General features: G+C 35.2%; 3 protein-coding genes, 1 long non-coding RNA gene and 1 pseudogene across 7 annotated transcripts; 3 read left to right on the top strand and 2 right to left on the bottom strand.

Annotated features, from left to right (window-relative positions):
• Positions 1,387–4,085, top strand: LOC18600717 (WAT1-related protein At5g40240). Of its 3 annotated transcripts, none has more exons than XM_018118706.1 (7): positions 1,387–1,699; positions 1,807–1,872; positions 1,987–2,100; positions 2,833–2,923; positions 3,016–3,174; positions 3,254–3,405; positions 3,505–4,085. In XM_018118706.1, the coding sequence occupies exons 1-7, from the start codon at positions 1,509–1,511 to the stop codon at positions 3,656–3,658; spliced, it is 927 nt and encodes a 308-aa protein (XP_017974195.1). In that variant the 5' UTR covers positions 1,387–1,508; the 3' UTR covers positions 3,659–4,085. The 3 variants fall into 3 exon arrangements, with proteins under 3 accessions (XP_017974195.1, XP_017974196.1, XP_017974197.1); XM_018118708.1 differs by having other exon boundaries at positions 1,494–1,699; positions 1,987–2,120; positions 2,712–2,923; XM_018118707.1 differs by lacking the exon at positions 2,833–2,923 and having other exon boundaries at positions 3,006–3,174.
• Positions 6,392–8,836, top strand: LOC18600716 (WAT1-related protein At3g28050). Its single transcript, XM_018119903.1, has 7 exons — positions 6,392–6,707; positions 6,805–6,870; positions 6,998–7,111; positions 7,502–7,772; positions 7,888–8,046; positions 8,146–8,297; positions 8,396–8,836. Exons 1-7 carry the CDS (start codon positions 6,511–6,513, stop codon positions 8,559–8,561), a joined length of 1,125 nt encoding a protein of 374 aa, XP_017975392.1. The 5' UTR covers positions 6,392–6,510; the 3' UTR covers positions 8,562–8,836.
• LOC18600715 (protease Do-like 9) lies at positions 8,580–13,847 on the bottom strand. Of its 2 annotated transcripts, XR_001927627.1 has the most exons (10): positions 13,107–13,847; positions 12,283–12,482; positions 12,016–12,196; positions 11,660–11,851; positions 10,531–10,763; positions 9,870–9,971; positions 9,670–9,720; positions 9,469–9,573; positions 9,024–9,347; positions 8,580–8,744 (listed from the first exon to the last, which is right to left on the bottom strand). XR_001927627.1 is itself a non-coding variant. In XM_018119902.1 (9 exons), the coding sequence occupies exons 1-9, from the start codon at positions 13,705–13,707 to the stop codon at positions 9,249–9,251; spliced, it is 1,764 nt and encodes a 587-aa protein (XP_017975391.1). In that variant the 5' UTR covers positions 13,708–13,847; the 3' UTR covers positions 8,877–9,248. The 2 variants fall into 2 exon arrangements, 1 of the variants encoding a protein (XP_017975391.1); XM_018119902.1 differs by lacking the exon at positions 8,580–8,744 and having other exon boundaries at positions 8,877–9,347.
• On the top strand, positions 17,172–24,859 carry LOC18600714 (annotated as a pseudogene).
• Positions 24,215–25,100, bottom strand: LOC108661524. Its single transcript, XR_001927370.1, has 2 exons — positions 25,070–25,100; positions 24,215–24,587 (listed from the first exon to the last, which is right to left on the bottom strand). It is a non-coding gene; the product is annotated as an uncharacterized LOC108661524 (long non-coding RNA).

Genomic DNA, 26,858 nt, shown 5'->3' with positions numbered 1-26,858 from the left:
CAAATGCAATACAGAGACCAAAAGACTTACAGAGTTTCAGAGAACTTGGAATAAGTCAGAGACAACGCATCATCTGTATTTGTTATCCTTTGGGTTAAAAACGTCAAGTGTACACAGCAGCATACTTAAAGTGTGACACCGACGATGAGATGATCACCATTTTACAGGAAAATCCAAATTTCCGGATTTAGCAAATTGCTTATTGTGATGAAAGATTGCACTGTAGGGAATGGTGGAATGATGGAATGATGGATTGTCTTAGTGTGAATGAAGCATTAACAACGTCATCTATCTCAAGCAAAGACACCTGCCAATGCTCTCTTTCATTAATGAAAGACGATGTGGCATCAGACAATGATGGATTGGCTTCTTGTCCGAAGCTTGCAAAACTTTAGTCCCGTTGGTTTTGTAACTCAATGTTTTGTCTTTTCACTATTATGTTCTCCTGTGGTTTGAGAAGGCCCGCCAAATCCTGCTTTTGATTAGTTGACAGAAACCTATGCATTTTTAACCATCCCATCTTAGTCCCACCGAGACTATCAACTATACTTCTCACACGCATTCTGGTCAGATCTTACCAAGCTGACAATTTTCAGATTGTATGATCTTGTGGTTCAAGATTAGCAGAATCTAAATTGTGATTGCTTAGTTTCCATTAAAATTGCTAAAAGCTAGTTTGGTATGCGTCATGTAAGGGCCTTAAAGTCAACTCTTTGATTATAAGTTCAGTAAGGACTTGGGAATTTCAGTTGCCTTATGATTTTTCTGGCAGGAATGTTGCTTGGTTGGTTCACTACTGAAAAATATGTAAACTAGCTTGACTATGGATAAAAATCACAAAGATAAATCCTCAATCAATTAAAAATTTCAAGCAAAATATACACTCCAGCAGTACAACTTTAGTTCATAAACATGTTTTTTATGATATCCTCACTGGTGCTGTTGTTTTTTTTTTTTTTTTTGAAATTTCATTTGTATTGAAGGAAGGGAGAACCTGAGTTCACCACTTACAACAATTTTGCAAGGTTATGCCCCAACAACCAGGGGTTTACCATTACAAAATTCTCTCCTTGTAGAATTCCCTGTACACTTTCAGAAAGGAAACCACCCTAAACACCCACATCGAAACCAGCCAACCCCACTAACTCTGGTTAGCCGCTTGCACCCAAAAAGCACCCCATACAATGAACAAAATGAAAAGATGACACCTAACAGTCAAACATCCCCTGCATCAACAGACACCACAATAATCATGCAAAGAGAGACCAACCAATGCACTACCATTACCTATCAACCGTATAGGGACGCCCCATCTTGACTGGTGCTGCGTTACTGTGTCGTAGTAAATACATAAACTGTTCAAAGTACAATTATTGGTTGGTGAATTTCTGTCTTCCTTTTGTTTGCTTCCAAATGACACTTAAAGAAATGAGGAAAATAATACTGCAAATGGGAGAGAAATCAGGGAAGTAAGAAACTGATCAAGAAGAGATAAGAAAGAGGGGTAGATGGCATGGGAGTGTTTCCGCAAGGATGTCCTTCCATTCACAGCAATAGTTGCAGTGGAGTGCACTAGTGTGGGCTTAAAAATTCTTTTCAAAGCAGCCGCTTTGAGAGGAATGAGCTACTATGTCTTCATCACATACTCTTATGCTGTTGCTACTCTTATTCTCCTCCCTTTTCCCTTAATCTTTCGCAGGTCTTTCCATCTTTCAGTCATCTAGAAACACATGCATAATTTGATAGCCTCAAATAATTCCATTAGAAAATAACGAGCTAACATCTTCGTCTGTGTGCTATATGCAGCACAGCAGCTCTTCCCTCATCGAAGTTCCCCCTTATCTCTAGAATTTGTCTTCTCGGGCTTATTGGGTATTGAAGCATTCTTAAAGCTGTAACATGTTTTTGCATAGAACTCCTTTCAATCTGTTTTCGTCTTGGAAAAGATTACAAGACAGTCATATTACTAACGAATGCTTGTGACAGGTTTGTAGCTCATATGTGCGGATATAAAGGTATAGAATATGGCTCACCAACTCTGGCTTCAGCAATCAGCAGCCTCACTCCGGCGTTTACCTTCATCCTTGCCATCATTTTCAGGTTTCTTCCCTCTTCTACTTGTTGGTTCATTGTTTCTATGAGAGGGAATTATTCTGATCCATAATCCATTGGCTAAAATATGCATGATTTGTTTGCTTATGACTACCTTAATTTAAGAACTTAATTAATTTGTAAGAGAGCTTATATCATTTGCAATAAAATACTCTAAAGTGATGAGCACATGATGAACTCCAACATTTGAGAAACATAAAAGATGTCAAAATAGAGTGAATAAATAAATATTAGACAATGATAATGTAGAGAGAAAGAAAACCAGAGTGCAAGTCAGTATCAGGCCGAGAATGGAATCAATTGCTATAAGATTGAGAATATATCTGATCACATTCCTATTTGCATAAAAACAAAGATTTGTGCATTAGTTACTATTTTTTACGTTCACAGTCTTCCTCCCAACTTAAATACTCTCACATGATAGTCAACAAAGATGAATCAAATTGTACAAAGTAAATTTGTGAAGAGTCAAAATCCAAGTTGTAACTTGTGAGCTTGAAATCCATTGCTATAATCATTGGGCTAGTTTCTGCTTAAGTCCTTCTCTTTCCAATTCTCTGGGTGCACATAACAAGAATGGAAAATGGGGAATTGAGAAGCTCAAGCTAAAATTATTGGCACCATAGCATCAATATCAGGTGCATTAGTGATTATTTTCTACAAGGGCCCCGAAGTGTTTTCATCTCCCACTTTGATGCCATCATCATCTGTCTCATATTGGCCTCTTGAGTCCTCACAATCAAATTGGGCCGCTGGTGGCCTCCTACTTGCTGTTGAGTGTTTCCTTGGTTCCATCTGGTACATTATTCAGGTAATGCTTGTTACTAGATCACCCCCTCAACCCCACGGAAAACTTTCAATTGTATACAGAACACTAACCTTGAATCAGTTAGGCATCTACAGACACAGGCTATGAAGATATGCCCGGCAGAGCTGATCGTAGTCTTCTTTCACGACTTATGTGGAACCATTATATCTGCACCAGTATGCTTGTTAGCGGAATCAAACTTGAGTGCCTGGAGACTAAGGCCTAGCATAGCAAAAGTTGCAGTTGTATACTCTGTAAGAATTCATTAACCAATTACAAAATTTCAAAGCAGGCTAGACATTCTCTAAATGTGAGTTTACTACTTCTGTTTAGGGATTTACTGGGACATTACTTGGCATTCTTGTGCACACCTGGGGCCTACGCGTTAAGGGTCCTGTCTATGTAGCACTTTTTAAGCCATTGTCTATCGCTATTGCAGCTGTTTTGAGTGCTACATTCCTTGGTGATGCTCTGCATCTTGGAAGGTACAAAAATTCTCTCCTTATCTTAGCAGAATCATTTAAGAAGCCATTTTTTTTATATACACAATTTGCTAAGCTGGATCTAAACTCAAAATTTTGCAGTGTCGTTGGAGCAGTGATATTATCCGTCGGATTTTATGCTGTAATATGGGGAAAAGCAAAAGAAAATACGGCTGACTCTGGCTTTAGCAGCTTGGCATCCTCCTCCACGGCCCCCTTGTTGCAAACTCAATGTATCGAAGATATGACTCAGTAATGAATCCATTCAAAACAAGTCTGAGCTCAGTAAGCCATTTTGTTTCCAATCAAGCTGGAGAACTGAAAAACAGAGCTCCATGTAGAGCAACTTGGATCCCCTATATTTAATATTTATTATACGATATAAATTCTAAAGAGACAAACACGAAACCTCAAAAACATGTTTCACGGACAACGTGGAGTCCATCACGTGACCTGGTCGGCCATTCGAAGGTCCCACGTGATAGAAAGGGGTTAATGGCTATTGGGCTATTGTTGGGTTCGGGCATTTCAAAAGGCCATCAGATTTGCCCATAGTCCCTCCTTTGGGCCGTCCAGCGATCCCTAGCTCGCACTGTTTGGGCTACAGCTTGATGGTACTTGGGCTCCTTGAGCCTTCTGAAAAGTACTTTTTGTAATTAATTATTCTTTTTGGTTCCAAATTAATGTCCATTTTCACTTTTTCTTTGGTTAAATAAAAATAAAATTAACCACTATTTATTATATTTATTTGTAATTAAAATTACAAAAATATATAATAAATATTCAATTTGAGCAAAGGGAAAAACTATTTAGAGTACCACAAGGAGAGTGAAGCAAATGATTCCTTCTGGCTTTCAGGCAGTGTGAATAGTGAAATGTTCTATTCAAAGAGAGCGTGGAGGGCACGTGTCCCTTTTCCAAAATGGGGATAGAGAGTGCGTAGGGTCTCCAGTTGCTTTGCCTTTACGTTTGGGATCCGGCAGCAACCTGGCCCTTCCAAACTGCAGCGTTTGCTTCACCCCCAGGTGGCGTTTTCTTCGTTGGGATGTCAAGATGTTCTCCTTTTTAACTATTCTTGGCATCAGAGCCGACCCTTCGATGAAGCTACTCAAGAAAAGGCTTCAACTTGGGAGGTTTCAAATTTAGAAAAAATTTATAATTTTATAATAATTATAATATAATGAATTATATTAAAAATATATAAAAAATAATTAATAAAATTATTTTTAAAATTATTTTATTTAATTATATATTTAATAAATTTAAATTTTTATTATTTTTTATTTATAAAATATTATTAATTTTTAATTATATTTTTTATTTTCAATCAACTAACGATCATATGTATTTAATCATCTNAAAATATACAAGAAGTTTATCTTTTTATTATCTTCATAAAGTCGTGATACGGTTGTAATAAATATTTAATAATTAAGTATTATTGTTCTAAACTTAATTATAAAAATTAAGTTAAAAATTATACATTTCAAAAATTTAAAAAAATAAAATTTTTTTAATTTTTTTAATTTTAATAAAAAATAATTTTTTTTAATTTTAATAAAAAAATAAAATTTTTCTTAATTTTTTTAATTTTAATAAAAAAATTTTATTTAAATATTTTATTTTAAATTTTTAAATTTATTGGACCGTCTCTGCTTGGCGTGCACCGGCCTTTTTCTTTATTACTATTAGGGTTTAATTACACCACCACTCAAAAAAGCACGTGATGTGACTAGAATTTGGATACCTAAACTTTAAAAGATGATGTGTTGTGCGCTTAGAGTTATCTTCGGCACCATCAGCATCAACTAATAAGAAATAATTCTTGGTGGTGCGGTAGAGTCAGTCTAGCCTGTGCCACGACATATCTGCCATCATGGAGGATTTAACTAGGAAGATCATTTTCTTCTTTGGATATTATGAAACCAATATATAATAATGAAACCAATATATAATAACTATGATGAAATGACATCTTAAATTATTTGAAGAAGGAAGATATTTTTCACACTATAAACCTAATTTATTTATTCTTATGACAAGCTACATGTATCCAGGGCCGGCTATCGGGTGAAGCCACCAAGCAAAAGCTTTAAATCCTCAATTTAGAGAGGTCTCAAATTTAAAAAGAATTTATAATTTTATAATAATTATATTAAAAATATATATAAATTAAAAAATATATATAAAAGTAAAAAATAATTAATAAAATTATTTGTTCTCACACTTATCTAATTATGTGCCTAATATATCTTAATTTTTTTATCACTTTCTTATTTTTAGAATGCTATTAATTTTTAACTATATTTTTTTATTTTCAATCAACAAACTGTCATATGTCTTTAATCTCCAACAATTATTTTTTTCTCACTTATTTCTCTTATTTTCAATAACTCATTTAATGATTTTCAATAATTATTTTTTTTATATATATAAAACTAATTATTTTTTTCAATATATAATTTTTGTTTTTAAATTTTTATTTTCTCATTTGCTCTTTCTTTTTTTAACTTCAATTTTTTTAAAAAAAATATACAAGAAGTCTATTCTTTTATTATCTTCAAAAAATCATGAGCCTCATTTGTAATTTGTAATAAACATTTAACAATTAAGTACTATTATTTTAATCTTTATATATTTTTTTCTTTAATTTAGAATTTATATTTTATTAGAAAATTTTGATTATAAAAATTTATTAAAAATTTTACATCTCAAAAAATTAAAAAAATTAAAAATTTTAATTTTTTTAATTTTAATAAAAAAAATTCATTTAAATATTTCGTTTTAAATCGCCTTAGCATGTATCACTAATTATAATACACTATAAAAAAAAAAACATCGTAAATTGCACCTTCCAGCAATGAAACACAAAAAAAAAACATAGCCTTATCTCCACTCTTTCCTTTGCTTGTCAAAAGGGTAAACACAAGTGGCCAATAATTATGGCACATAGGAAATCACATATTATAAAGTAACAATCTGCTGCCCTTATGCCTAGTCACCCCTCAGCAATAACAGTACCTTACAATTTCACAAAAACCATTTTTACAGTGTTTTTCTCTGGGGGCTGTTTCTGTTTGGTTTTAAGAGAAACTGAGACAAGAAAAGATGGTGTCGAGATGGAGTTACTGTTACAAGGATGTGCTGCCATTCTCAGCTATGGTGACAATGGAGTGTGCAAACGTGGGGCTAAACACACTTTTCAAAGCAGCTACTTTGAAGGGCATGAGCTACCACGTTTTTGTGGTCTATGCTTATGCTATAGCTGCTCTTGTTCTCCTTCCTGCTCCTTTCTTCTCTTACAGGTCCTTCTTTCTCATCACTCGGTCTGTCAATCTTAGACTCTAGACATGCAAGCCAAAAAGTTGTCATTTCAGATTTGTTTCTCTTTGGGTCTTGCAGATCAAGAGTGCTTCCTCCACTCAGCTTCCCTATTCTATGCAAAATTGGACTTCTTGGACTTATAGGGTAACTTGGTTTGGTTGATGCAGCAGTGATGATTTTAGAAACAAGAACCATGTCCTTATTAATTTTTCTTCATTTCATAGAAAATTTTGTTGTGTTTTTTATCTTCATTGTTTTGAAACTGGAACAGGAGTTCATCTCAGATCATGGGGTACACAGGCATCAATTACAGTTCTCCCACTCTTGCTTCTGCAATCAGCAACCTCACACCAGCTTTTACCTTCATCCTAGCTATCATTTTCAGGTAACTATTGTTCCACCTTCAATTAGCAAAGCATCCTTTGGTGCACAAAATCCTTTGAAAAGAGGTTGCCCTCTTGTTTGCTTTATGATAAACTACTAGGACTGGCAGTTACGTTCATTTGATCAGAGCCAGTTTAGAATAGATTTTCATCGGTTAATTCTGTCCATTGGATTACGTCTTTCGGTTGTGAGATGCCTTTAGCTTTTTGGATGGTACTTGGGTTTCACTTTTGCTGTTTTTGATAACGGTGTAGTCAAGTGGCTGACAATTTCTAAGGTCTAGTGGAGTGCTAGTCCCTTTTTTCTGAGGACCACAATAGTTGTTTTGTTATTCTCTCTTCTATCTTTTATTTTGATTTTATTTTCCTTTTTCTTTTCTTGCAACTTGAAGAATGGAGAAGCTCGTTTGGAAGAGAACAAGCAGTGCGGCTAAAGTGATGGGCACCATAATATCAGTTACAGGTGCATTTGTGGTGACTCTCTACAAGGGCCCTGCAATAGTCATAGCCTCAACACCTTCCATGTCACTTCAACAACCCCTTAATCCATCAAAATCAAATTTGGTTTTTGGTGGACTTCACTCTGCAAATCCAAACTGGGTCATTGGTGGCGTTTTCCTCACTGCTGAGTATATGCTGGTTCCACTCTGGTACATTGTTCAGGTAAGAGTTTGTTTACGAAGTACAAAACTGCAAACATTTTCCAAAATATTTGCAGGAATGGTGGTACCCTTTGGGGAAATTGGAAGAAATAAATGAATTCTGTAATGTTATGCAGACACAGATCATGAAGGAGTATCCAGCAGAACTAACGGTAGTCTTCTTTTACAATTTATGTGTGAGCTTCATAGCTGCAATTGTTGGTTTAGCCTCAGAAAGAAATGCAAGTGCTTGGAGAATAAGACCAGACATAGCATTGGCCTCTGTCGTTTGCTCAGTAAGAAAATAATGCACCACGGATGCATACTAGAGTCGGTTAAATAGTCTTACTCTTTGAACTTCCAATGTAAACGTTTTGCCTATGTTCCCTGTTTAGGGACTCTTTGGTTCTTGCTTGAACAATACCGTCCATACATGGGCTCTGCGCTTGAAGGGACCTGTTTTCGTGGCAATGTTTAAGCCGTTGTCGATCGCCATTGCTGCTGCCATGGGTGTGATGTTCCTAGGTGATACTCTCCATCTTGGGAGGTATAAAACAGAGCACTGCTTTTTGTTGTCGTGTTGTCATTGTGGTTAATTTTATTTCATCAGTTTATATTGTAGCTAACCGGAGGATTTGGTTGCAGTCTCATTGGAGCAACAATAATATCGATTGGATTTTATACGGTGATGTGGGGAAAAGCAAAAGAAGAGATGGCGGAGGAATATGTCAGTGCCACTGACAGCAGCAGAGTGTCACCATCTGCCCACAAAGTCCCCCTGCTGCAAAGCTATAAAAACGAACATGTCTAGATAGTACAAACAAACGCATGTCAAAAAACACATTGCTTAACTACTATCTGCAAACGGAAAAAGAACATCTGCAGTTAAGAGTACAGGAGATGGATCATTTCTTAACTGCAAAGAGGTTACAAAGTCTGCTTTAGACCTCGGCCTCCCCCATTTCAGGCTTCGGTCCATGTCAAATCCATCTGCCTGCAAAATTTGTGCATAGAAAACAGATGGTACAACCTATAGATGGATGATGTAATTACCCCAAACTTAAGAAAAATTTTAATTTTGCTCTCACAAATTTAATTAGCACCTTAGTTTATATTTTCCTTTAAATAAATGCAATAATAAAATTTTTTAATTCGGATACCAAAATGTATAGTTTGGTATAATTCCAATACCATATATGTTATTAACTCTACTTGATTATACATAGTTCTACAAGAAGTAAAATAAGAACAAAGAAGTAACAAAAAGCTTTACCTTCATATCCTCTCTGTTTCCTTCCAATATAAACTAATACTAAGAAGTGCAACCCAGCTACAACTACACCCGCAAATGAAGAGGCAAAACTTAACACTATGCGGTACCCCTCAACGGCCGCTTGTATAGGCAAATATCACTCCACTAGGTTGTATCATGTTCCTGAGGAGACATGCAAAAGGAGAATCACATGAATTATCATTTGTGTTTCCCCTCAAACTTCTATCAAGTCTTGAGATCATCAGACATTGCAGAAGATATACAATGTGTGGTTAGAATATCTAAAGTTGCAGCCTTTGCAGCCTTGGTTTGTAGCACTACTATCTGCATGGCAAAGTTGAAGAATCAGCAAAACCAATATATATATATATATATATATATATGTATGTGTGTGTGTGTGTGTGCGTGTTTAGGTGTGTTTATGTGAGAAAGAAAGAGAGAAAACCTGTTGATATTCCAGTTCAAATCTTAAATATTCATCATTGCAGTTCTCAACCATATGAGCTAAGCTCCTTAGATTCTTCACAAGTTTGCCATTGAAAGCAAGAACCTAAATAAAAGATATTAAAAGAAAGATTTTATCATGTATTCTTTAAAGTTTTAAGATGCATTACATCATCAGCAATGTCTCGAAACATTCCCTGACCTGAGTATTGACGATTTCTTCATATCCAATATTTATGTCAGCCACAAGCACCTGAGAATGAAGAAAAAATTGTAAAAAATAAAGTATACTGCATGAACAAGAAAGAAAACCAAATCATCCTGTTATACTGGACTGTAAATTTATCATGTAAATATTTATAACAATGTCTTAGAAGGAAAAACATGAGAAACAACAGGGACCTGTGAAACAACAACAAGCTGTTCATCCGTAGACTCTGCCATTGCATGTAGATGCTTATCCAATAGTTTGACTGGTGCATCAAATTCATAATCCTTCCCATACTGGAGATGAGAGAAACAGGGATGTTAGGAGTAAGCAAACTAGACCACTCGAACAGCAAAACATAAAAACATAACCAGTCTTCAGCATACACCCATGAAAATAGGCTCACCATATTTGCGACAGTGGATGAAAATGAAAGAATGAAGTAGGTTTAGACCCCAAACAATGGGAATCTAGCAAATAAGTGACAATGTACAAATTGTTCCATAAAACATACACACACACACAAGACTAGAAATTTAGCAAGTTTAAAGATTCTTTCCAAATTCTTAGCAATGGATAAGACAAATTATACATTAAACAGCTCTTGAATATTTCTTATGACGGCAGAAGGAATGGTGTACCACTCCAATAATGCAGACCTCAAACATCACTAATGGAGCCCTTTGTTCCACCAACCACAAGAAATCCAATCAAGTGTCTCAATAATGCAACAAAGACAAGAAACAAAAAGCTAGAACAAAGAGTTTGTTATGCATTTAAACAATCACCAATAACTGCTTTACCAAGCTCGAGAGAAAGAAACACACACATACAGAGAGAGTTATCACTACGCACCTCAGATCGCAAGTATGGAACAGTTACAGCTGTAAAAACAAATCCAGCAATAATGTAATAAGAAGGAGGTTTCCCATTGGTGTGTGCTGGGATGAGCCTCTTGTGCGTCGCAAGTTTTATGTCATGTGCAACTATCTCTGAATCACGCAGAACTTTAACCAATGCAGTATCCCCAGTATACTTCTGAGAAACAAGATAGCTGAAACCTATGCGCTCCCCATGCCTGAATGGAACTTGTTTTTTTTTTTTTTTTTGTAAGATAAAAGAGAAAGAAAAGGTCAGGAGGATGTTTCCCATGTAACACACCGCTGCATACATAAATAAACTAAAAGTTAACAGACAACTGGGGTCAAACATGTGAGAGTCATCAAGTGGACTTTCCACTTTGTAGTGAAATGTGAGTTGGCCAGCATTATGCAGCAACCATCACTCCAACACAGCCCACAGCTGATGAAAAAACAACTAAACCCACAACCGAAAAAACTTTCATATGTAGAGAAAACTGCAAAACTCCAGAACTCATATTATAAATTAAGCAATGTATTGAATACCAAAAGAGACCACTTGAATAATTCAATTTTCTGAACTGAAGATTCTATTCAAGTTTCAATTTTAAATTCTTTTGAGCCAAAAATCATATCAGCCATGATTGTTAAGGAAATCTCTCCTCTTCAAGGTTAAAAAGAACTTTTAAGGCACTATAAGAAACCAAATCTGTTAGACCTTAAAACTACCTCCTGATTAAACTAAGAATAAACACTGCTTGTAATACCTAGTTCTCATAGATGACCCCTGATTACACTAAACAATGTCTCCATAGCAAATTTTCATGTAAGTTAAGTAACCACAGCCAAATCATCATTCTCAACTCAGAAGGACATCCTACAGAAACATCTGCATCTAACCTTTACCAAAAATAAAAACAAGAATTAACATTTAGTTCTAGAAAGGCAAATACAAATATTCTGACTCTGAGAATAGTCTAGACTCTAGTGATGATGCAAAAACTACTAGAAAAATATAAAGAAGTATGCATATAAGCATACATACATTCATACATAAAAATTTTAATGATGAATATAATGGCATCACATCCTACTAACATGGGGGGGTAAAGGAAATAACTTACCTGTTCCGTCATTAGCAACTTTTACCCCATCAAAACTAAGTATAATATCAGATGGCTTCAGAAGATGAGATTCTGCAGCTGTGGGCTCAATTCTCCTAATACGTACCCCCTTCTGATCAGGTTTCATCCCCATTGCCAAGCGCAAATCAGGATTTTCCATCTTTTGCCACTCAACACCAAGGATTGGGAAGCCTAAAACAGAAATGAACAGGAGGACTGGAGTAAGAATTCAAGCACATATACCAGAAATATGACTGAAGTCATACCAATTTCTAATTCCAAAACCAACCAGGCAAAAAGAGCTAAGAATGATGACTGGACTGAACTTAATAAAATGATACTGCTTGGAATAATACCTGTATATGCTCCATTCTTTTCATAATCCTGAATGAAGTGCATTATGACTGGTGTAGGTATGACATACCCAATATTTTCCACATCTTCATGTTTCAAAGATTGAAATGCAATACCAACACATTTGCCCTTATCATTGAAGGCAGGCCCGCCAGAATTTCCAGAGTTTATAGCTGCATCTATCTGAAACAGAATATCAACCGCACGAAGTCAATAAACATAACAAGCAAACATGTTGAACCACTAGAAGCTGGAACTAATTTCACAACCTGTAGTCCCAAGAGCTCAGTTGACCCATGAACATAAGAGAGTATCTCAATGCGTGAAACAACACCACTCGTAACAGAGATTGTGTCACCTCCAATCGGGTAGCCCACAACAGTTACAGCATCTTGTAGTGCAGGCAAATCTCCAAACTCAACAGGTGAAACACCTTCCCAAAACTCATCATCGCTAACAGTTAACATTGCTGCATCATCCCCAAAACGAAAGAAATTTATTAATTAATCAACTCCAACATTACCCTACTTTAATCAATAGCCATTTTCACAAAATCAAATCACATAAATCTAGTTTCTCCTAGAGCACCAGTAGGCCTCCATCCATAACAAAGCAGTAGCAAAATTCAGAAAACATGTTGAGAGGAGCTATTTCCACATATACCTGTTGCAATACTAAAAATCACTTCAATTTACTCTAAACATAGACATATCAACCAATGGTCTAAAACAAGCAAAATCAATGATTTGTCCTCTGCCCTTTCCAATACAACAAAATCACATTACTCAAACTTCACTGAACCCAAAAGGGTGAGGACAAAAGATGAAACAAGCAAAAAAACAAACTGCCTCTAAGTGCCTCGCAAGCATTCAAAACGAATTCCCACAAAAAACTCTACACTTAATATGCCCTACCCCGTCACTCGAATACAAATAACCCAATACCATTTTTTACTCATTTCAATACTATTAGAATCAAACCACTTTAACTACCTCCAAACCCAAAACGACCCCCAAAAGATTGGAAATTCCCACATAACTGCTTGAGAAAACACTATAAAAAAATCTAATAAGAACTCAAAACTTTCACTTACCAATATCACATTCAGTCCCAATAGCCAAAACAGTAGCCAAGTACTTAGTATCAGAACCCCTTTTCTTCAACTTCACTTGAGTATAATGTTCCACTGAATGAGCATTTGTTAACACTCTTTTCCCTCCAATTATAAACCCACTACTACTTGAAGAATACTGCCTTTTCCTTTGCCACGGCAGCGAATAATTCGGCTCCGTGTGAACGCAAAACACCTTCACCACCGCATCCATCGCTGGCACCACCCTCGCCGCAATGCTCTCCCACTTCGCCACTGGCTGTGGAGGTGGCTCCACCACCACCCCCCCGTTTTGATAAGGTCTCCGCTCCGGAGACGCTGCCACGTGCGGCTCCGTATCCTCAGTGTGCCCCGCTCCCGACTTCCTCGGTCGTCCTCGGCCCCGTCGCGCTGGTGGTGGGTTGTTCGCATCATTGTTGGCGGTGGCGGTCGATACGGCGTCGTTTGCAGCGATAAAGACGTCGTTTTGGGCTGTAACAGCGTCGTTTTGGGCAGCGGCGGCGGCGGTGTATTGGAAGTCCATAGCCTCGGTGGTTGATGCAGGGGTTTTCGGTTTGCGGCCTCGTTTTCTCGTTTCCCCCATTGGATTTCGTTTTTAAGGATTTATAGCGGTTTCAACGTAGGGTTTTTGATTAGGGGATTGTTGATTTGGGATAGAGGATTATTTGCTTTCAGCCTCTTTGGTTGAAGTTTGAAGCAGAGGCAATAGGTGGGGGAAATGAAAAGTTCCAAATGGTAAGAGGGGAAGGAGAGGAGAGAAGAATACTTTGGGCTTATGATGGGCTGAATATGGGCCTTACAGCCCATATTAGAATTTGGGGCAGTTAATAGGATTGCTTGATGAGTTGATCCTGCATTTTGGGCTTCCGAGGACTTACAGGGCTATAATTGGGCTCTGATGACACAGTTGGCATGGTAATGGTCAGGAATGATTTGGGGGATGGGCCTTTTGCCCAATTCCAGAGTGTTGGCTGTGGCTATTGGGTTGGGACTTGGGAGGTTTTAAACATCAGATTTGACCTTTATTAAAGAAATAATTTATCCTTAATTAATATCAAACTCTGCTGCGCACAATGACAATTGATCTTCAAAATTTTAAATATTTTGTTTGGACATTACAGTGCTTTCGGATTTTGCCTTTATTCGAAAAGGAGGCAAATGTTACGATGACACCTCATCTTGGAATTTTTAAATTTGCATGGGCCATTTCACTTCGTTTTATGAGATGATGCTAGGTGACACAAAAATCGACGAGGAAGGAGGAGAAACGGCGGATCAGTCACCTCCCATCGTAGATCCGCCCGGCGACGGGAGCGATACGGATTGTGGAGATTCGGCTGAAGAGAGAAACCTCGGTTTGACAAGTAAGCGTATTGATTGATACATGTGGAATCAGGCAGCAAACTTGAATTGTCTGCTCCAAACTGAAACTTAACTAACAATATATAGTCTTTATTTCGTATGCCGGCTCCCGGACAGTATATAATAGCCATAGACAAAAGGGAAGATCCAAGAAGCATATCCTGTTATATATACTGGACTCCAACTTCGGTAGCCATGTATGGTTCAATGCATCAGCTGCCCAAATACTATTCCATAACGATTGCTCGGATGTTTATATACATTGGATTCCAACTTCGATAGACTTGTATGGTTCAATGCATTATGTGCCTAAACAGATATCCATAATGCTTATTTGGATGTTCTAAACAGTATTTCATAATAATTGTTTGAATAATTATATAAACGATTCCAAATTTGATAAGTTGTATGTGTTTAAATAATATTTCATAATGATTACTTAAATAGTTATATATACATGGCGTCAAGTTTGATAAGGTTGTATAACTTATTGCATATGCTTAAATAATATTTCATAATAATTGTTTAAATAGTTTTATATATATATAAAGAGAGGATTTCAAAATTGATAAATTTGTACTATTTAATGTATGTGCCTAAATAGTACTTCATAATGATTGTTTGAATAGCTATATATACAATTTCAAATTTAATAAGTTTGAACAGTTTTATTGTTTGTGTTTAAATAGTACTTCACAATAATTGCTTGAACAGTTATATATACATAATTCTAAATTTGACAAATTTATACGAATTAATGTATGTATCTAAATAGCATTTTATAATAATTGCTTAAATAGTTATATATACACGATTTGAAGTTTGATAGGCTTGTACAACTTATTGTGCGTAAATAATATTTCATAATGATTGTTTAAATATATATATATATATATATATATATATATATATATTNTATTATTAATATATATATATATATATATATATATATATATATATTCAAATTTGATAGGTTTGTACAGTTTAATGTATGTGTCTAAATAGTATTTTATAATAATTGCTTGAATAGCTATATATGCATAATTCCAAATTTGATAAGTTTTAACAGTTTACTTTATGTGCTTAAATAGTAATTCATAATGATTGTTTGAACAATTATATATGTACAATTCTAAATTTAATAAGTTTGTATAGCTTAATATATGTGCCCAAATAGTATTTCATAATAATTGCTTGAATAGTTATATATACACGATTTTAAGTTTGACAAGTTTGTACAATTTAATGCATGTGCAAAATAGTACTTGATAATGATCGCTTGAGTAGTTATATATACACGATTTCAAATTTGATAAGTTTGTAAGATTTAATGAATGTGTCTAAACAATACTTCATAATTATTGCTTGAATAGTTATATATACACGATTTTAAGTTTAATAAATTTAAACAATTTAATACACGTGCATAAATAGTGCTTCATAATGATTTCTAACCAAATATATAGTGCTCGATAATTATTACTTGGATGGTTATATATATATATATATATTAAATTCTAACATTAAGCAAACTTAGCAGCTGGGGGTTTCCTATCAAGTCCCACGCTTGTTTTCTATATGGGCAGGGCAAGCTGACGAAGCTCGAAATCAAGAAGTTTTCTTTACCTCGCCTTCTCTAAGGACTATGGTTGAAACAAAGAGCAATTGGACCATTGATAGCAGAATTTCAATGGGCAGATTAACACTGCTCTGAATGGCAAATATATCTTTTAGATTTGTTGATAGAAGGCCCTGTTACTTTTAGATCTTAAATTCAAGTCTCATCATGTATAGATTTCATCCAAATTTATGTTGTTTTGTTTAATTTGTTTGTTAGTTTCTTCTTGAATGTGATAATCGTATCATATATTGAGTAATGCTTCATTATATTATAATTTTTATTTGTACATGTAATCTCGTAAGGAAAAAAAAAGAACCCCCCAATGCCCAATTCATGCATGAATGAATGAAGCATCCTGCAAGAGATATTGACATATTTGGAATTTGCTTTGAGTATATATGCACACTATTGTTAGCTAAGCACAAAAATACTGAACAAAATGAGCTTGTTGCTTTTACACCTGGAGATTGTCTCACAGATATGTATGTTTAGATTGGGAAAGGAGATATTCACCTTCAATTAATTTGAAGGTAAAGTAGAAAGATTGTGTGTAATTTATATTTTTGTAAATTATCTCTTTTATAAATTTGCTGGCAAAAGAAAGTGCTTTAGTACTAATGAAAGTAGAGTTGCATAGCTATCATAATCTAATTATAAGTCATATAATATGATACATATAGCAATTTTTTTTATAATTAAAAAAAAAATTCAAACTTCACTTTTGAAGTAGAAAATTATTCACTAAATAATGAATCAAATACTTGAATACAAAACTAATAGCAATTCTACCTTATCAATTTTGGTGCTTATCCAGGGCAGCCAATGTCCCACCAAAGAAAGCACTTATGCCCCACATCTCCTTTCAGCGTAAGAATCTTGGGCACGATTTTGTTGCAGACATCAAACAAAACATGCTGCATAAAGGAAACTATGACGCAAGTCTGCCTATTTGTTTACTTATTTATGTCACTTATATCAATATTAATTTTGCTTTTACACAAATGTAAATAGGCATACAAATATATCAATTAAGTTTGTAAAAGGAAAAAATTACCAAAAAAAACATGTTGGAATTCTTGAGGAATACCCTTTTGAATTGGTTATTGCATTGCTTGATTCATAGAGATTTTCATGAAGTTGTTTCGAAGATGACTGTCATGAATGTTTTCTTTTTTTTTGTAAAGTTTGAATAATTTTTTTTCTTTTTAATAAAAAATATATGAGATTCAATTTTTATTGAATTAAACATTTTATTGTTAAATTTAATTATCTCTGATGATTAAGAGAGCTTAATTTTTAAGCTTTTGACGATAACTTTTTCCTGTTTATGCGTGTGTGTTTCGAGCAGATTGTGCACTCTAAAGATAATCTGGGCATACGGCATCGATTACCAGTCATCTTAGGTTTGATTCATCTGGCTGCTCGGCGACACCTTCACCAGGAATACAACTTGTTGAATGTTGCACAATCTCCATCAGGAGTACGGTTTAATCCTGGAAACTATCCATACAGAACAAGTGATGGAAGATTCAATGATCCCTTCAATGAAGGAGCAGGCAGCCAAGGTAGCTTCTTCGGCAGGAACATGCTTCCTGTTGATCATAAACATAAGGTATTGTATGGAATCCATCCAACTTCTTGACGCAAAGCAACAAACTTTACCAAAATCTTTCCTTTCTTTTTTCATTTTCTGCATACAACGAATTAAAAACAGCTCTCACTTTCATACCAAAAAACGTTCTTGACGTTTCCAAGGAAATAGCTGCTGCAAGAGCCAAATATATATATCACGTGACCAGCAAGATCTATTCAACATCAAATATTTTTTGTCTAAATAACCAATTTGAGACAAGGAATTAATCAAACTCAAGGTTTGAGTCCCTTTTGTGATGCACTAAAATTCAAATTTGGTTTCTAATGCCTTCCACATATTAAGCTCCACGCTTTTAATGGGTACTTATATGTTCAATTGCACCTTAAACACTTTAAAAGAAAGTACCTAAAACTTGTGCAGTTAATGAGACCAGATCCAATGGTTGTTGCTACAAAACTCCTAGCACGAAGAAAATAAGAAGATACTGGAAAGCAGTTCAACATGATAGCAGCCTCCTGGATTCAGTTCATGATTCATGACTGGGTAGACCACTTGGAGAATACCAGCCAGGTCAAAATAATATTTTCTTTCTGCCAAATGTTTGATTACTTGCTTTTAAATCAAAATATAATTAACTGATGGGGTCGTTACCATAATGCATGGTTAATATCTTTGGACAAAATCATTGCAGATTGAATTAATTGCGCCTAAAGCTGTTGCTGCTAAATGTCCCCTAACTTCTTTCAAGTTTTACAAGACAAAGGTGTTTCCCACTGGCTTTTATGAGATCAAAAATGGGGCAAACAATATTCGTACGCCTTGGTGGTAAGAATTACAAATAGGATGAACTAAATTATGCTTAAAATGGTTATGTTCATGCTCTTAAGAACATGGTAAGTTCATCATTTTGACCGCAGAATTATTTAACTTGGCAAACATAGATTACGACTAAATATTATTTTTTCTGAAAATTGTTGATTTTACTTGTACTATTTATAGCATGTATTCATAGATGTATGATTCGTGACCTTCTAGGGATGGAAGTGTTATATATGGTGCCAATGTGGAAAGGTTGCGTAAACTAAGGACTTTCAAGGATGGGAAGCTCAAGATCTCTGAAGATGGGCTTCTTCTTCATGACCAAGATGGAATTGCATTGTCAGGAGATGTTCGAAACAGTTGGGCTGGTGTCTCCACACTGCAGGCTCTCTTCATTAAAGGGCACAATGCAGTTTGTGATGCCATCAAAGTATTCATTGGACATCCTTAATTCGGTTGCTTGATTTATTGATCTAAATATATATATATATATATGACAGCTCTTAATTGTTTTAGAGGGAACATCCCGGTTTCGATGATGAACATTTACACCACATTGGAAGGCTGGCAACTTCTGCTGTAATTGCAAAGATCCAAACCATTGATTGGACTGTGGAACTCCTGAAAACTGATATCTTGCTTGCAGGAATGCGCACTAACTGGTAACATAGCTCAAATTTGATCAAAGAGAACCATTTAAATTGATGCACTACTAGCCTGAATTAAAATGCTGAAAATTTTGAGATTTCCATGTAAAACTACTGAGTATCACTCTGACAATTACCTCATCATCTATAGGTATGGACTATTGGGAAAGAAATTCAAGGACAAATTTGGTCATGTTGGGGGAGCCATCTTAGGAGGTGTCGTTGGTCTAAAGAAGCCTGATAATCATGGGGTCCCATATTCATTGACTGAAGAGTTCGTTAGCGTCTACCGAATGCACTCGCTGCTACCTGATTACCTTTACCTTAGGGACACCAAAGCTGCACCAGGACCCAACAAATCTCCACCACTAACAGGGAAGTATGCCTACAAAAGATATGTATACTTTTGTCCATTTTTACATGAGCTATGCACCTCATTTTCATGTAATTAACCTAATAGAAATATAGCTAGAGCACGTGCGAAGCAAAAAAGACACATAAATAACAGTACCTTGATGTTTTAGTTTTTAGATATCGGATAATACATATTTTACTTAATTTTGTTTCTTGTAATTTTTAAATGCAGAATTCCAATGGCTAATCTGATAGGCCAGGAAGGAGAAAAGAATTTGTCAGAAATTGGATTCACAAGACAAATGGTTTCAATGGGGCACCAAGCTTGTGGCCAACTAAAGCTTTGGAACTACCCATTGTGGCTGCGGGACCTTATAGCACAAGATGTTGATGCCAAAGATAGGCCTGATCGTGTGGACATGGCGGCACTTGAAAGTAACTGCTATCTACGAACTTGATTCATGTGGTTTGAACAAGAAGTGATGTGAAGTTAATTCATTTGTGTTTTAGTCATGCAGTTTACAGGGACAGAGAGAGAAAGGTTGCTAGGTACAATCAAGTCCGAAGGGCTTTATTCTTAATACCAATTTCTAAATGGGAAGACTTAACAGATAATAAGAAAGAGATTCTGTTGAAAAATTACAGAATTGTCTCTAAAGAATTGCTCAATATCTAACCCAATCAATAGAATAAAGAAAGAAAGAAATCAAGCACACCCACAAGAACACAAGAATTTACGTGGTTCGGTCTTTTAATGACTTACGTCCACGGGCACAGCAATAGAGAAAAATCCATTAAGAGAAAAATCAGGAGATTACAAAAACAATCTCAAACTACAACCCTTATCCCACGTACACCTAAATCACTCTCTCTAAATCTAGGTGATTATTATTCTTTAACCCCTTAGGGTCATTTTATAGTGCCAAATACAATAACCTTATCCTAATATAATTATGAATCTTATCCTAATATAATTAGGAATTGTTACTCTAGTCTAACTAGATTTAAAAACTATTTTAATAAAGTATACTAATTTAATTAGAATTAAACAATCCTAATTAAATAACAATTCAAAACTATCCTAACAAATCTCCACCTTAGGCTTGAATTCACCAAGCTCCACCTTACGAACCAATCTCTGTCGACATCGCCACTGCCCCAAAGGGCCTCAAGCACTACGAACACCAATCAAGTCCAAGCAATGCTTGAAATTTATCCCAGAAACTGACTTAGTTAGCATATCTGTCGGATTTTCATCTGTAGCTATTTTCTTTACTACAATGTCACATCTAGATTCTTGTCCAAAACAAAGATCACTAACCAAGCCTCGAAACCACAAAGCCTCATTCACTGCCTCGGTCACAGCTATATATTCAGTTTCAGTTGTAGACAAAGCAACAGTTGATTGAAGAATTGTTTTCCAACTGATTGCAGACCCTGAGAGAGTGAACACATACCCCATTCGAGATCTTTTACGATCTAGATCACTAGCAAAATTTGATTTGGAGAAGCCAACCACATTACGACTAATGTTTGCACCTCCTTCACACATTAAGCCAACTTCAATAGTACCTTTAGGTGTTTTCACAAGCTCCCATGTTTGATCCCAATGTAGAGACTCAATTTCTTTAGAAGACTCGGCATATGTAATTTCCTCATGATAAAAGTAAGACTCAACAATCTCTACTTCAATAGATAAAACATAAGAATCAAAATCACCATCGATACGAGTAATGCTTCGTTGAGATACCAATTCTTGCACCTCTTGCAGTTTATTATGGATTTCACTATCATCCCGTACTTTCACAAGAGCATTGATTTCAAGCTCCACCTGCTTGCCAACTTTCTAATCTGATGTGTTTGCAATTCTAGACTTTATCCCATGAAGTAATGCAGACTTGTCAAAGGTAACATCCTGACTCACCATAAACTTGGAGAACCCTTCACCCCATATGCATAGCCTAGGAATATGTACTCCGTCGCCCTCAACTCAAGTTTACCATCACTCACATGAGTATGAACAAAACAACTAAATACTCTCAATATAGAGTAATCAACAGGCTTACCAGACCAAACTTCCTTGGGAGTCTTAAATTCAATTACAGTTGATGGAGACCGATTTACCAAGTAGCAAGCGTTGTTGATAGCTTTTGTCTATAATACTTTGGTTAGGCCAACATTAGAGAACACGTATTTTGCTCTTTCCAGAAGTATTTTCTTCATCCATTCTATAATATCGTTTTGATGTGGTGTTTTGACGACAGTGCAAAATTCCATCACCTTTGCAAAATTCCAAACCTTTGTTTGTTCGAAAGCTCTCGATCCTTTTCTTAGTCTGCTTCTCGATCAATACCTTCCAATGCAAAAAGGTGGTTAACACTTCACTCATAGCCTTCAGAAGATACGTCCACACCTTTCTTGAAAAATCATCGATAAAAGTCTACATGTATAATGATCCACCTTTTGATGCCATCGGAGAAGGATCCCACAAATCTAAATAGATATAGTTTACTGTACTATTGGTTCGATGAGTTGTAGTGTTAAATTTCACTCTATGTTGCTCACAGAAATCTAATTTTCCATTCTTTTGATCACACAGCAAACTACGCTTACTTAGTTTTCTAATCCTTCTCTCGCTCATATGACCAAATCTCATATGCCATAAACGTGTCACATCATCATCAGGATCATTGGATGACACCACAGAAACAATTTCAATGACCGTGTTTCCCACTAGACAATAAAGGTCACCGGATAACTTGCCTTTCATGATAGTTAAGGCTCATTTAGATACATTTAAGACACCATCTTGGCCACTATATTTGTAACCCTTCTTATCTAACAAACTCAAGGATATCAAATTCTTTTTCATGTCAGGGACATGTTTTACATCAAGTGTTCTTACCATACCATCAAACATCTTGATTTGAATTGTGCCAATCCCAACAACTGAGAGAGAGAAATCATATCCTAATTGTACAATGCCCATATCAACAAATTGATAAGTTGTAAACCAATCACGTCTAGAACATATATGAAAGCAACAAGCTGAATCCAAAATCCATGTATCCATCACGTTCCCGTTGGTAATTGCAAAAACATTATCAATTTCTTCAAAAGTATCAAAGTCATCTCCAACCACATTTGCAGTATTCACAGATTTGTTAATCTTTTCATCATCCTTGAATTTGGTACAGTCTTGACGAAAGTGCCCTTTCTGACCATAATTCCTGCAAGTTTTCCCTTTTGCTTTAGATTTACCTTTTCTGTCTATACCCTTTTCTCTATCTTTTCCTCTATTCACAACCAAATCTTTTGCTTGATTTTCATTCTAGATACCACTAACTTTCTTCTTCAATTCCTTGAAATTTAAAGATGCCTTTACATATTCAAAAGTGAGAATGTCTCGGCCATATAATATAGTATCCACGAAGTTTTCATACGATGGAGGCAAAGAACATAAAAGAATTAAGGCTAGGTCTTCATCCTCAATTTTAACATTGATATTCTTTATATCATGAATAACTCTATTAAATTCATCAATGTGGGTATTAACGGACGTACTTTCACTCATCTTGAGAGTATACAATCGTTACTTCATATAAAGCCGATTCGTTAGGGATTTGGTCATATAAATACTTTCGAGTTTAAGCCACACTGCAGCAGCAGATTCTTCATCCGTGACTTTTCTTAGCACCTCATCAGACAAAGCTAAGAGAATAGCACTATGTGCTTTTTTTATGAGGTCATCTTTCTCACCATCAGATAAATTCGAGGGAAGATGTTATTTTCCCTTCAATGCTTTCAACAGTTCTTGTTGCACTAGCAATGCGCGCATCTTAACACGCCACAGGCTAAAATTGTTTCTTCCATTAAACTTTTCAATCTTATACTTGGTCGACGAAGTTTTCATAGCGAGATTCAGATTGACTCAAGACTTTGAAGCTTTGATACCAGTTTATTAAAAAATTACGAAATTGTCTCTAAAGAATTACCCAAGATTTAACCCAATCAATAGAATAAAGAAAGAAAGAAATCAAGCACACCCACAAGAGCACAAGAATTTACGTGGTTCGGTCTTTTGATGACTTACGTCCATGGGCACAGCAACAGAGAAAAATTCACTAAGAGAAAAATCAGGAGATTACAAGAACAGTCTCAAACTCACAACCCTTATCCCACGTACACCTAAATCATTCTCTCTAAATCTAGGTGATTATTATTCTTTAACCCTTTAAGGTCCTTTTATAGTGTCAAATACAATAACCTTATCCTAATATAATTAAGAATCTTATCCTAATATAATTAGGAATTGTTATTCTAGTCTAACTAGATTTAAAGACTATTTTAATAAAGTATACTAATTTAATTAGAATTAAACACTCATAATTAAATCACAATTCAAGACTATCCTAACAGATTCAAACTCTTAAGGAAGTTTATGATGATGATGTAGAAGAGCTGGACTTACTAGTTGGCCTCATGGCAGAGAAGAAGATTAAGGGATTTTCTATTAGTGAGACAGCCTTTTTCATATTCCTCTTCATGGCAACTAGGCAAAGCAATATTTACATCATCAAATTCAAGAAAAGTTATTGGAAATATAAAGGTAGAGGTAAAGAGAGAAACTTTTGAATTCTAAAACTTAATCTTCCCAAAATGAATGAAAAACATTTCCATGAGGTTAATTGGGTTGGTGAAGAAGTAAGATCCTTGTTTCAAATCATGAAATTCACCTTGCACTTACATTAGCTTGAATTAAGGATAGTAAAATTTAGGCAAACACAAAAGTTATGCAACTAAAATAATGAGTGTTTCTATATGTTTGGATGGGGTACTGACACAAGAGGCTAGAGGCAGACATGTTCTTTACAAGCAAAGGAGACATATACAAAGAAGGGATTCGAACGGGTAAATACAACAGAGAGCTTGAAAGATGTGGTAGACCGACATTACCCTGAAATCACAAAGAAATGGATGAACTCCAGCAGTGCATTCTCTATTTGGGACTCACCTCCAAATACTCGCAATCATGTTCCTCTTTATCTTCGTGTTCCTTCTTGAATCTATGCAGCAAAACAAACTTAATTATTAAAGATCACCGTTTGAGCTGTTTCAAAAAATAAAAAAAAAACCATATGGTCTCCCTTGGTTTGCCCTTCTATTTGGCTAGCTTCTTCAATGGCAATCATATAGCATAGGCTTGTATGGTTCAATATATCATGTATCTTAATAGTACTCCATAATTATTGCTTGGATGGTTATATATACTTGAGTCAAACTTTCAATAAACTTAACATGTTTCCTTTGTGGGCAGGGCAAGCTGATGAAACGTTTTCCTTACCTCACATTCTCTAAGGAAGTATATATGGTTGAAACGAAGAGCAAGAGGAGATTTGATAGCAGAATTTTAATGGGAAAATAATGCTTTAAATGGTGATTTTTTTTTTGATGAGCCAATAGTTTCATTAAAAAGCTTCAGCTATAAATCAAATATAAAATGAATCTATATTCTGAAAATTCACAAATATAAAACGAAAGACTTTACCTCCTTGGCAAAATAGAGACCTAGCTAATTTTAGGTTCTAGGTTCAAGTCCCTTTATATGTAGGTTTCGTCTAACTTAATGCTCTGATTTGTTTAGTTTGTTCATTAGTATTTAATTATGTTAATTTTCTCTTTTGAAAAGCAGAAGCTTTCATTAATCTGGAGTAACAAACCATTAATTATGTCAATATTGAGCAATATTTTATTAGATTTTAATTTTTTTTGGTACATATAATTTCATAAAATGAAACCCAAAGGCCAATTGTTATGCATTTATATAACACCTTAAATATTGTAACATTAACTCTAAAAATCATGAATTACATAAAAAGAAAATTAATAAACAGTGTGTAGCAATTGAAAAAGTTCACAAATGATATTAATTCACCTTTACTTGGATATATTTATTCAATCTCTGTCATTTTATACGATCATATAATTCATTTTTCGATACAAATAAAGTTAATATTATTGATAGGGAAAGAAGGTACGGAACCCATATCCTTAAATTTCCTAAAGATAAACGTGATCCATACTGAAATTGATATCTATGGCGGAGGCCACCCCATGAAGATTTCTACCTTATCATTTCAGGGCATGGATGTCCTACCAAAAGGCAAGCAATTGAATGCCCTTAACATCAATCATTGTCCATCACTTTCAACATTATAAAACATTGATCAAAAGGAAATTCACATTCTTCTTAATGCCAATTGGATGAGCAGTCCATCTTGTGGTATCAATTTAACCTGTATTTACATACTAAACAATATGCGCGCTTGGAGGCAAAGCCCCTAGTTCTGGTTGCAATGCTCAAAAAACACCTCTTACTTTCTCTTTCTGGTCATCCACCCTGCTAGATTTATCCCATACACCCAAACCTCTTATTCTCCTAGAGGATTTCTAATGTTGATCCTTATACATGCAGATTTATAGGATTAGTTTTGCATTTTTTTTAAAAAAAAATTAGTAGAAGAGGATTCGAATTCTACTCTTTAATAGGAGATGATGTCGTGTACCAATCAATAATCTAAATACTCATATGCGAGTTTTGCATTTTGTTTTTGGATTTCCTTCAACGATTCCATTTCCAGGTTACACTAGAAAGATGTGGAAAATGGAAATAAAAGGTTATAAGGGGTTGTCAGTAGATACAACTCAAGTCCTACTTGAACCTGACCGTTAGACATGGAGTGATTTGGGAGTCGCCACCAATCTTTTTTTGTTAGGTGTGATTGGCCACCTGATTTTGTCCTACTCAACGAAATCCTAAATTAATTTTAGGTCCATCAAAAGAACGATAAACTGGTCTACATACCCTTTAGATTTGGGTTCGGGAGTACGGTTACGCACAAGGAAGGATTAGCACTCCCGTGACGCCCATTCCACAAACGGTACCATTTAATCATATATTATCCTAACCCATTAATGTTATTCTTATGTTTCCTTAATTGTTATTTATTTATTTCATCTTTTATTAGAATATTTTATTTCATTTTTTACGGGTTTAACATGCACATGATGCAATTGTGAAATGCGTGGCATAAAATCGGGATAATGTCAAATGAAAATCCTTTATTGAGTGTACTTTCCGAATCCACCCATCGTATTGGTGGGATTCGAAAGTATTCTCTCACCTAGGGAAATACCTTAGCAAGTCGCCTTCACAAATTTACTTGGTAGATCCCATCATCGGGATAGTCGTTTATGAGTAAAAAATAATGTTTTCATGAATGTAAATCCTAATAAGGGTAAAAACCTTTTATTAAAGATATTTCTTCGAACCCTCC

The sequence above is a fragment of the Theobroma cacao genome, chromosome 4 (genome assembly GCF_000208745.1).
Source record: "Theobroma cacao cultivar B97-61/B2 chromosome 4, Criollo_cocoa_genome_V2, whole genome shotgun sequence".
NCBI lineage: Eukaryota > Viridiplantae > Streptophyta > Magnoliopsida > Malvales > Malvaceae > Theobroma > Theobroma cacao.
The sequence above is the reverse complement of the archived record's forward strand: the minus strand, read 5'-3'. Positions and strand labels throughout refer to the sequence as shown.

Bases quoted from the DNA above. Each gene is read 5' to 3' on its own strand.
- LOC18600717 (XM_018118708.1), top strand. From the start codon at position 1,509: ATGGCATGGGAGTGTTTCCGCAAGGATGTCCTTCCATTCACAGCAATA. The intron at 1,873-1,986 runs GTATTGAAGCAT...TGCTTGTGACAG, and splicing joins TGTCTTCTCGGGCTTATTGG to GTTTGTAGCTCATATGTGCG. The intron at 2,121-2,711 runs GTTGGTTCATTG...GGAATTGAGAAG, and splicing joins GTTTCTTCCCTCTTCTACTT to CTCAAGCTAAAATTATTGGC.
- LOC18600716 (XM_018119903.1), top strand. From the start codon at position 6,511: ATGGTGTCGAGATGGAGTTACTGTTACAAGGATGTGCTGCCATTCTCA. The intron at 7,773-7,887 runs GTAAGAGTTTGT...AATGTTATGCAG, and splicing joins CACTCTGGTACATTGTTCAG to ACACAGATCATGAAGGAGTA. The intron at 8,298-8,395 runs GTATAAAACAGA...ATTTGGTTGCAG, and splicing joins GATACTCTCCATCTTGGGAG to TCTCATTGGAGCAACAATAA.
- LOC18600715 (XM_018119902.1), bottom strand. From the start codon at position 13,707: ATGGGGGAAACGAGAAAACGAGGCCGCAAACCGAAAACCCCTGCATCA. The intron at 11,852-12,015 runs GTATTATTCCAA...TTTCTGTTTTAG, and splicing joins AAAGAATGGAGCATATACAG to GCTTCCCAATCCTTGGTGTT. The intron at 9,721-9,869 runs GTCCCTGTTGTT...CTTCATTCTCAG, and splicing joins AGCTTGTTGTTGTTTCACAG to GTGCTTGTGGCTGACATAAA.